This window comes from Cyprinodon tularosa, unplaced genomic scaffold (assembly GCF_016077235.1).
Source record: "Cyprinodon tularosa strain WSP-4 unplaced genomic scaffold, ASM1607723v1 ctg9, whole genome shotgun sequence".
Lineage (NCBI taxonomy): Eukaryota > Metazoa > Chordata > Actinopteri > Cyprinodontiformes > Cyprinodontidae > Cyprinodon > Cyprinodon tularosa.
In genome coordinates this window covers 1,246,263-1,257,144 of record NW_024039673.1, presented here as the reverse complement: position 1 = coordinate 1,257,144, position 10,882 = coordinate 1,246,263, and the positions used below count along the sequence as shown (strand labels likewise).

Below are 10,882 nucleotides of genomic sequence, written 5' to 3'. Positions count from 1 at the left end.
GAGTTAACAGTCTTTCTTTTCTTTTTTTTTTCATATCACACAACCAAACAAAATCCCTTTGTTCCTTAGAAAAAATGTTTGAACTTGATTCCTTGTAAAAGCAAAGAGAACAGAGGCTCAAAATCAAAGATTCATCTCTGATGTACTAACTACGACCTTGGCACCTGAAAGCTGTCAAAAAACAAGCTTACATTTTAAACAACCTGACTTTTGCTTTTTTTTGTAAACGCTTCAACACAAATCCCGGAGTCTGTCGATTTTGGTAATTCGTACCAGAGCAACCTGTTTTTGAAGCACTGATGTATTCAAGGACCTGAAGGCCCATTCTCCCAAGTACAAAGCCAAATCAATGACCCAACTATATATTTCCTGTGTCGCTGAAGCATGTTTTTTTTCGAATAAGTTTAGTCTTTGGCCATATGGATCATGAGACCGCTCATTTACCTTCTTTCGAATAAGTTCCAAGAGCAAGTTGTAGCTGCTTGGGAGTTGAAGCTCCCCCCCTTCTCTGTCCAATACCTGGACATCCTGGATTATCAGAAGTATGTTTCTTTATGAGGTCCAAGTGTACAGCTGTTTTTTGTATCTCTGCTTCTATCTCCTTGAACCCCAGTCTGCCTCGGCAGATGGCCGCTCACACTGAGCCTGGTTTTACTGGAGGTTTCTTCCTGTTAAAAGGGAGTTTTTCCTCTCCACTGTCGCTACAAGCATGCTTAATGTGAGGGATTGCATTTGAGTCAATGCAATCAACTGGTTTTGCTTAGAAAACTTTGAATCAATTTGACTGTCTGATCTGGTGAACTGTAAAGTGACTTGAGATGACATGTGTTGTGAATTGGCGCTATAGAAATAAACTGAATTGAATCTAGCCGAGAGCTGGATTTACGTATTTTGGTTAAAAATCACAGCTAGGCTTCTGTTTGGGTGTTCCTTCTTTGGAAATAACCAGTTTACCAGCTTCAAATAATACCAGTTACATTTAAATAATTTACAAACATTGCTGAAGGCTTCAGCAGAAGTTCAATATAACTGGAAACAAAAAGACATATTGTTGACTTGCATTTTTTATTTTGTAATCCCTTTCCCCATTTAGAAACAGCTTCTCGTTCTTTTTCTCCTAGGAGAAAAAAAAAGAAAAGAAAAAGGAAGCACAGCAAAGGAAAAAAAAAAAAGGTTTTGCTTCATTTGTGCCCCTCACTACACTAATAACTTGCAGGATTTTTCTTCATAACATCATCATCACTGCCGTCATCTGGTAATGAGCCTTTAACTCTTCCTCCCCATCACATTATCTGATGATTTATGTGTACTCTATTGGTGCATGAATCATTCACAGACCATTGCAAGCAACTACCTCTACTAGAAAGTGCCCATCTAAATACTACCCAGGCTGTATAAAAAAGGACCCCTATTATATATAAAAAAAGTACAATATAAAGTTTAGTTTATTAAAAAAATGTAAAAGTGTTAGGAATTTAACATATAAAGGACAAACCCCCTGACCTCTCAGTACACTTAGTGTTAGTATTGCAGCTAAAATCTGAATATAGTGCATCATGTCTTTGACCTATTTGAAAAATAGCACATAAAATACATAGTTTCACCAGGAACAGTGGACACACACATCAGAAACAGTTTTGGTTGTTATGGGGATGTTCAAACCCCACCAATCGAATTCAAGACAAGTAAACATAAATCTACATACAGAGAACACAACGAAGCAGCAGCTATATGTATAAAAAAAGCTCAGTACATGTTACAGTGACGCCACAATAATAGGTTTAAAACATGGCCACAGAAAGGTCCCATATTTAGCACACATTCATGTAGTTCAGTTTGGTTTCCGAATAGTGTTCACAGCTGTGTTGGCCCACCCTCCCAGTGTGTTGGAGAGGTGTGATGCTCGACGTGTGAGGTTTGACCGACAGAGTTTTCCATTTGGGTCCAACTTTCTCATCACTGCCCCTCCAGGACAGCCGCTTGAAGCAGGCCTGTTTAAAGAAGGAAAATATTTAGTTCATATTATGTAGATAAAACCACACAGACACCTTCTCATCTTGCTAAATGTATTGAGGACCATGTGATGACTCCCATTGATTGTCAGCCATTTTCAACCTTTTACTGTCAGGCTTTTTCTTTACACAACTTCAGCTAAAAAATGAAAATATCTAGATTTTAATATATTACTAGCCTAGTAAACTAGCCCCATCCACCAGCGGCCAAAATCATTTTTGCCTGCTAGTGGTCTAGCCTCGATCAACGCCCCCAGGCCCTAGAACTGGCGGGCCAATCACAACACAGAGATGCGTTATGAATTTCTGGATGCAAAGTGGGCGGGATGACAAAGCTGCACGACGCTGGAGAAAGCACAAGGAAGATGGCAACAATTATTGAACAGTTCTCGTTTGACTCAGCTCTGGAATCCGTTTTGGAAGGATTAGACTTGGGGGTTTTCGTTGAAACATGAGCAGGAAGAGGCTCTACGCTAATTTATTTTAAGAAGGACGTATTCGCTGTTTTACTGACAAGCTGTTTACACTACCTTACTAGCTTTCTGTTGCGCTTACGACGTCACAGTCAGTTGCGCTCATTGGTCAGAGGATTGGCCAATAGACACAGACATGGTTTGAAAGACAACGGTTGTTCTCATCAACAATCTTCCGATGTCTCATTCATCGGGGCCAGACTAAATTACACCTTTAATCTTGCATTAAGTCTGGTTTATCAGGCTAATATATTACAACCTTTGGTCAGTAATGCTTAAAAATGTCCATACAGGTGCCTTATGAAGTCATTTTATGCAAATACTGGGGCAGTTTCTCAATTCACAAGAACGCGTGTATGGACTCGTATCCTTGCCAATTATGTTATTTACAAGAAAATAGGAAAGTATGGACCAGGGGAGCATGCAGAATAAATCTGGGTCATTTGGAACAGAAGCGTACCCGTGACATCACAATATTAAAAGCTGGTCTGGAGCTGCACCTCACCTACTGTTGTTAATAGTCTCTAGATAATAAATCATTATTTTTTTAAATTTAGAGGGGGGATAATTATTAACAGTCAAATTAACACCAATCCTTAAATTTCTACCAAATAAAACCCCAAAAAATTCCTTCAGAGGTAGAAGAACTTCACACACACGACTATGCCAAGAGGGCTGTTGCAGACGGAATTTATTTATTTCTTTTATTTTAAATTACACACCAAAACAGTAAATGGGCCATATAGTGAAGATATATAATATGTAATGTCCTCGCCTTAAATATTCTTAAAACATACTTTTATAGAAGAACAGCAACAGAAAAGAGAACTTTAAACTTAATACTCTGAGTTCATGGAGGCTGCTGCTGCCGCCGCAGTGCATGCCGGGACCGCCTTCAGTCTGGAGCACGTATGAGTCTGCTCTGATGCATGTTTGGTAAAGAGGGAGGGCGAGAACAACATCCGGAGACTTTGTCCATTCTCGGTCATGTGTTCTGGTGAATTGGAGCAGTGCAGGTGCTGATGACGTTTCGCGAGCACACGAGAACCCACAAGTACACATATTTAGAAACGGCCCTAAAAAAACTCAAGTTCTGTTGTTCAGAAGGGAGTTATGGGTTCTCTAAAAATGTTATGTACATCTGAGGTACAGCATTCAGAAGGTTCAGTAGGAATACTCCATCTACTCCAAAATCTCCTGGGATGTTTGTTTTGGATCATTGGGCCTCATGCAAGAACCATTTGTATGAACAATTTTGTTCTAAATTGATTGTACGAGTGATTGAGGACAAAATGTTGCATTCATCATCTTTTTTCAGCTACGAATATAATTCTATGAGTGCTGCAGACTAGAGCAGATGAGTTTTGGGCAATCAGTCAGTTGTTATCCAAACCTTTTTTTTTTCACCAAATTATCACATTTGTTGTTACTTGGAAGCAATTGTCCATTTTATTACTCTGCCCTGCAGTTAAAAATGACTTTTACAAATTACATTTTTATTTACTGATTACAGAAGTATCGGTCACTACACCTGCAGCTGGCATGTCGATACCCAGGGGACACTGGATTTGTTTGTTGTCACCTCGTCAAATGAAAGAATAGTCAGTAAATGCGTAAATGAGCATGTTTACGAGGATCATTTATTCAAGTTAAGAATGCTTGTTGAAACTCTTGTGACGCATCCATAAAACTCCACAGTAAGAGAAAAAGAGACCAACTAAGTCAAGAATACAAAAATGTTACATGAAGCCCACTGTTCTGCTGATTACAGACCTTCAAGCTGATCAAAAACCTGAAATGCATTATTAGGAAGTAGCTGACATAACCCCCTCCGTGCCGAGTTTGGACCGAACTTACGCACACATTAGCACGGTTCCTCACCACCCAGTGACGATCTACAGTACTACTGCTCTCTATTGAAGGAGGGAATCAAGCAAATCTTTAAATCTATAAATATTTAGTTCCAATTGTGATATTTCGTTGTTTATGAATTTACTTGACAGAGTCGGATTTGGGAATTGGATACGACAAACGATTTTGATTGTTGTTTACCGTCAGCTACTGAAAGCTGACTGTAAGGAGATGACACAGCCTGCTCATGCGCGCTTTGTTATTAGAGAACTGAATGGAAATGATCAATCAGACTTATAATATGCTTTTATTCCAGGGGTGGGCAATTACAGTTCCTGAGGGCCGATAACCTGCAACTTTTGAAGGTTCCTTTGCTTTGACAAACCTGAATCAAGTAATTAAGATGATTGAGAGGACTCTGGAGGAACTAACTGCATGCTGAGGTGGTAACAGCCATTTAATTCAGGTGTGTTGGACCAAGGATGGATCTAAAAGTTGCACGATACTGGCCCTCAGGATATGGAACTGCCCACGCCTGTATTAGACTATACTAGAGATCTACAAGCTACACTCAAAGGTAGATTTGTACTGGCCGGAGAGTTTACTGGTTTAAATGAGTACTACTATTCCAACTAAGATGGGTGGGGATGTGTGTCAAATTTCAAGCCTGAAATGTGTCATAGCTCTGTTTAAAGCTTCAAAAAGCAGATGCCCAAGGCCAAACCATTTAATCCAATATTAGGGGGAATGAATACACTTTGGCTAATATACATAATTTTGACATCGTTTTCAAGCAAAATTATACACACTCAATGACTAAAGATGACCATACTACTCTAAAAAACAATGTTCCAATTAGAGACAGATACAGCAGCAAGCTGATAATTTTGGTTAATGTTAGCATTTTTCTTTTATCAGCCAATACATGCATTAATTTGCCAATTCATTTGCACATTCAGCAGCCCTGCCTCGAGATGATAAGTTTTGTCATGAAAATCGAGAAGAAAAACATTAACAAAAAATAAACAGCACTCGTTTAGACTGTCATATTAATCGGTGTCAGCCTTAAAACACAAAACAAAAACAAAATTCAAATGCATCATTATAGAAAGATTAGCCATTCATGACTATGGTGAGCTTAAAATTTTAAGTGAAGCTGAACACTCCAAACATTTTAAAAAGTTCCCTCCAGTAAAAGATCCTTTTTAAAACTAGCTTCGAATGACAAAACTACTATAAAATCTGAAATTATTTGTGTGTAAAATAATGGCACGAAAGACTTTCAGAATCAGGAATATGAAGAGATAGTTTTTCATTTTTTTCTTCCAAAAATGTGTTTAAAATAGCCTTTTTATTTGACCCTACTGACACATCAGTAGTTTAGCTCCAATGCATCTATTAACCTGTAGCTTATTTTCATTGAATGTACTTTGGGACGGTGTAGGTACTGGATCTGCTCAGGTCCTGCGCATGCCAGTGACGTTACGCTACATGATTGGCTGAACGTTACCACATTCTGTAAAACATAGTGGTTGCCCTGACAACGATAATAGCATCACCTAGTGTCTGTTAGTGCATCTAATGACCAATGAAGCTTATCTGATCGATAACAAAACTGAAAAAAAAAAAAATCTGTTTATGATGAACAAAGTAACTGCAAGACCATGGTATAAAGGGGGAGAGCTGGGTAGCGCTGTAGCTAGCTGTGCTCAGTAGCTAACAGGTTAGCCTCTTTTAGCTCGCTCAGTTAGCCAAATTAAGATACACTACGTTTAAATCTGTGTCAACAACAACCGTTCGTTTTCTACAAGTAGAATAACCATTTTATTTGTCTAAAATTCTCATCTCATTTTTTAGGATTGTTCCATTTGTCCTCTTCTGCACTCAGATCTTAAAAGAATAAAAATAAATGGAGATGTTTTGTGTTTCCTTGTTAAATGGCAGACCTCAGTCTGTCTTAGAACGCTGTACTTTCGTTTACATTTTAGGAAACAAATTCACATTTTAAACAAGTTAGATTTTAGGTGAGAGAAAGTTTCATTTTAGAGAAAAAAAAATACATTATAGGGAAACAAATTTACATCAAAAAAAACAATTGACCGTTCGGAAACACTTGTACAAGTGCAAAGACAAAACTGCAAGCGGCAAAACACAGTTACATAGCCAAAAACAAATTAACAAAAGACGGCTACACGGAAAGGGAATGTCCCAGTGGCCGGATGTGACGTCACGATTACCCTGACTTGTAGTACAAACAGCTCAATCTGTAGTCCTCCTGCTTCACGTGAAAAGTCAGCGACGATTTTATTACTGTGGAGCAAATTTACACCATTTTGTTCTTCGTGCGGACGGTCTCTGGAACTTTTACGGGACACTGACCAGGTGGCAGGACCACCGGAACTGCTGCAACGCAGCCACTGCCACGAATTGAGCTCGGCCCTGCAGCTTGGTCCTGCCACCTGGTCCGTGTCCCGTAAAAGTTCCAGAGACCACAATAAGGGCAAAACATTGTTCGGTTAGCGTTAACTTAAGAAAAACAGCTTCAGCGCAATTCTTTCCATCTAAAATTGCCACTGTCTTTTCACGTGAAGCAGGAGGACTACAGATTGAGCTGTTTGTACTACAAGTCAGGGTAATCGTGACGTCACATCCGGCCACTGGGACATTCCCTTTCCGTGTAGCCGTCTTTTGTTAATTTGTTTTTGGCCATGTAACTGTGTTTTGCCGCTTGCAGTTTTGTCTTTGCACTTGTACAAGTGTTTCCGAACGGTCAATTTTTTTTTAGATGTAAATTTGTTTCCCTATAATGTATTTTTTTTTCTTCTCTAAAATGAAACTCTCTCACCTAAAATCTAACTTATTTAAAATGTGAATTTGTTTCCTAAAATGTAAATTTGTTTGCTAAAATGTAAATTTGTTTTTAAAAATGTTAACTTTTTTTCAACAATACATTTGTTTCATAAAATATAATTTTGTATCTTCAAATGTTATTTTGTTTTTTATTTGTTAATGTGTTTTTGAATTGTAAATGTGTTGTTAAAATTTTAAACTTTTTTTCAAACATACATTTGTTTCATGAAATATAATTTTGTTTCTTCAAATGTTATTTTGTTTTTTATTTGTTAATGTGTTTTTTAATTGTAAATGTGTTTTGCACTTCTCAGCCACCGTAATGAACAAATCTGACCGCCCGAGCAGATCTGGTACCTACACCGGATGTTTCTGCACTGTTCTGCGAATGTGACGTCAAGCGTATTCATGTAAAATCGGTCCAACACTCAGAAGCAACCGGCATCCAGCTCAGTTCCAGGTAAGACGAAAAAAAAAAAGAAACAAAAAAAAGACCCTTCTCAAGTACGAGAACAAGCAGAAGAGTGTTGCAGTATCATTAGAAAACTTCGTAATGGCTCTATGAACAGCAGCTGATTTGAAACCTTTGAGTGTGACTACATATACAGAAACACAAATATATAAAACTCAGAATAAGGAACCATTTGACAAGAAAAACATTATTCCTTGAAACTGTTAGAATTGTTAGATTTTTTAAAGCAATGCTTGTAAAGACAGTAATACTTTAGCATGCCTCTGTCATGCATTTTCATGCTGAAATTAGTAACATTGAGTATAAGTTTCTTTAATTTCCAGGAATCGTTTTACCTTTGGTCCTACTCCACAATCAGGGGCTGTCTGAACTCCCTGTAGAAAAACAAACTTCTAAATAGACATTTCCTTGCAGTGAGGATCACCCCTAACAGCAGATATCCATCCCACAAAGTTACTGATCATACGAGTCTCAGCCTTCAACAGAGAGTCTGATTGTCAACATTCTGGCGCTGCTTTTGGATTTTGAATGCAAACACAGGATGTGACGAGAAAAGGCAGGCGCATTTTTGTCATTTCATCTGGCTCCTATTTCCCACACCCACAACCCACGGCCCCCCTTATCTGAATACCAAACACACAGACACAGTTTAAAACATAGGCGGGAAGAATGTTGGGGGGGTGTGGGTGCTTGGGTGGGTGGATGAAATCTAAAGAACCACAATCTGCTCTTATTTAAGGCGAAGGACAAATTATCCATGAGGATAAGGAAACAGTCAGATATTTTCTTTATTGAACAACAGCTAAAAAAATACTGTAACCTGTTTTTAATCACATTATTGTGATATTTTATATCACTTCCAAACATACATGAAATAATAAAAATTTACCTGTCCTCCCTTTTAATGATCTCATCAAAAGCCTTGGACAGATGTTTGAGCCTTCTGATTCCCCTGGAAACTGACTTCAAATCCTCGTCAAATTTTCTAAAAGTCATCAATAAAAGAACAAACACTCAGTAAAAAAGGTTAGAAAGACAGAGCGAAAAGAAAAATCACAAACTGTCGGGTATAACTCACATTCTCTGGTTCTCTGTGTTAGGGGAAGAAAAGGGACTTCGCAGAGCAGCCATTCGGACCAGCTGCCTCCTGCCTCTGCCCGCTTTAACCCCGTGTACTGAGGCTTCAGGGGTCCTCCGTTCTCTGGAGCCTGGGGTGCGGTTGAACCTGGCGGCAGATCTAGGGGTGCGTCTGGGTGTGGCAGCTCGACGAGGCGTACGCCGGGGTGTGCAAGAGGATGCCACACCTGCAATTTCTGCATCCCGACCAGGGGTGGCCACCAAACACTCCTCACGGGAAAACTCTCTGGTCCTTTGAAACCTCTGTAGCAACAAGACAAAACCACTTATTTTCATGGCACATGCATAATCAGAAAGCAATCACATGAGGACAGACTAGCCATCTGTGATGCAAACATTCACCTGACACATTCCGCTGATGGAGTTCCTGGCACTGCGGGAGAGTTTCCGGGCCATGTTAGGTTTGAGCTGCTCATGCTGAAATTCTGATGATGAAGTTTCCGGTAGGGAGTTTGCCTGAACTGAGCGCAGCGGCAGTCGCTTCCGCAAGGACATCCGCAGAGAGCCGAGGGAGGAAGAGGAGCGCATCTTACGGAAACGATCAGGGACTTCTGGGGAACTCTCTGCTCCGTCAGATTCATCAAGGACTGTGTGTGCTCGCCAGACCCCAACTACAGCTTTTCCAAGCCCGTCCATGATCGGTGACTCTGAACTGGCTTGAGATCTAAATCAAAATAAGGAAAATATGGTGGAAAAACCTGAAGAAAAATTGTTTTCCTGATCAATATTTGAGTTCATGTGTTAACAGAAATGGTACAATCTTTAATTGACAAGAGTATCACAGTTTACATGAAAAATTGAACAGTAATTATTTCCTTTGATGCTAAATCTATATAAAACAATATATATAAAATCCCCAAACTGGAACGAAAATCTTAATCTTTGCAGTTTAGCCTCTGAATAAAGATGGCAAACATATAGGGTAATAATGGATTGGATTTTTTGATCAACCCATTAGATATTATAATATTTTTTAAATTTGTTTAGTTCAAATTAATGTCAAACATCCAATTCCAACAACCTCCAGTCAATAAGAGCATCAACCAACTGCAGGTGTAATGGTCAGTATTTAGGGAAAGACTGGTTTCTGCTAAAGATACACAGATACGATATCATTATCATCTCAATATTAAAGAAAAGTCTAGATATAATATTGGTAAAAATGGGCTAGATCTATGGGGGCAGATGCATTCAGTGTATTATGATGTTAATCTGGATCTATTCAAATATCAGAATCAAAAGTGAAAAAAATCTAAATCTGTGCATCAATTTCATTCTGCTGGCTAACTTGCACCTTACTGACAAACATGCCACACTATAAATAATTCCAAAGTGCAAGATTCAGCCTTCTAATAGACAATGGAATATAGAACTACACTTCATTCAGCCAGCTGACTGGGAGTGTGCAGCTAGAGGTGAGCAAGGAGCAGTGCTGTAGTACTTGAATGCAGCACCAACAAGCAAATAGCAAAAGCCAAATATATTTAAACAGTGTGCAAATACAACATAAATAGGCCAAGATTTCCAGTTGATTGTTTGAGTTGTATGAATAAATGGTTCAGGTATCTACAAGAAACTACATATATACATATATAAAGATGAAATATGAGCCGTAGCAAGCTTTAGATAATCATTTTAGGGGAAGCTTCGTTTCTTTTGTTGTTTCAATCAATGTGCGGTCAGACCAGTCTGCCCCTCCCTGCTTAACTCTCCAAACACCCCAGCGCAAAGAATAATGCAGTTAACGCTCTTCTTTGCTTATAAAAGTGACAACGGTTTAACTAAATAAAGATGTTTATCACGACAACGGGTTTGTTTCAAGGTCTTCATTTTTCAAAGACCTGAGCTTTTTCTCGTCCACCCCCCCCCCTCACTAAATCAACATTAACTCGACTTTCTCCAATAACACGGCCTTTTTGGAAACAGCCATTAAAACAAAAAGTATTTCGCTGTGTGTGTAAACACCTCACCTCAAACGGACGCTTGTGAGACACGTTCTTCTATCCTTACTAACAGCTGCTCTCCCTTTCTCCCCCTTTTTTTCCCAATTTGAAATTGGCGGTGGACCACAGCGTCCTGCCCACGTC

The 10,882-nt window shown here is 39.0% G+C and overlaps 1 protein-coding gene across 2 annotated transcripts; it reads right to left on the bottom strand.

The window, feature by feature from the left end:
* Nucleotides 1–1,051: 1,051 nt before the first annotated feature.
* Nucleotides 1,052–10,882, bottom strand: LOC119775888. 2 transcript variants are annotated; one of them, XM_038274030.1, is made up of 6 exons: nucleotides 10,766–10,882; nucleotides 9,138–9,459; nucleotides 8,737–9,038; nucleotides 8,548–8,643; nucleotides 7,994–8,032; nucleotides 1,854–1,991 (listed from the first exon to the last, which is right to left on the bottom strand). In XM_038274030.1, the coding sequence occupies exons 2-5, from the start codon at nucleotides 9,429–9,431 to the stop codon at nucleotides 8,002–8,004; spliced, it is 723 nt and encodes a 240-aa protein (XP_038129958.1). In that variant the 5' UTR covers nucleotides 9,432–9,459; nucleotides 10,766–10,882; the 3' UTR covers nucleotides 1,854–1,991; nucleotides 7,994–8,001. The 2 variants fall into 2 exon arrangements, with proteins under 2 accessions (XP_038129957.1, XP_038129958.1); XM_038274029.1 differs by lacking the exon at nucleotides 7,994–8,032 and having other exon boundaries at nucleotides 1,052–1,991.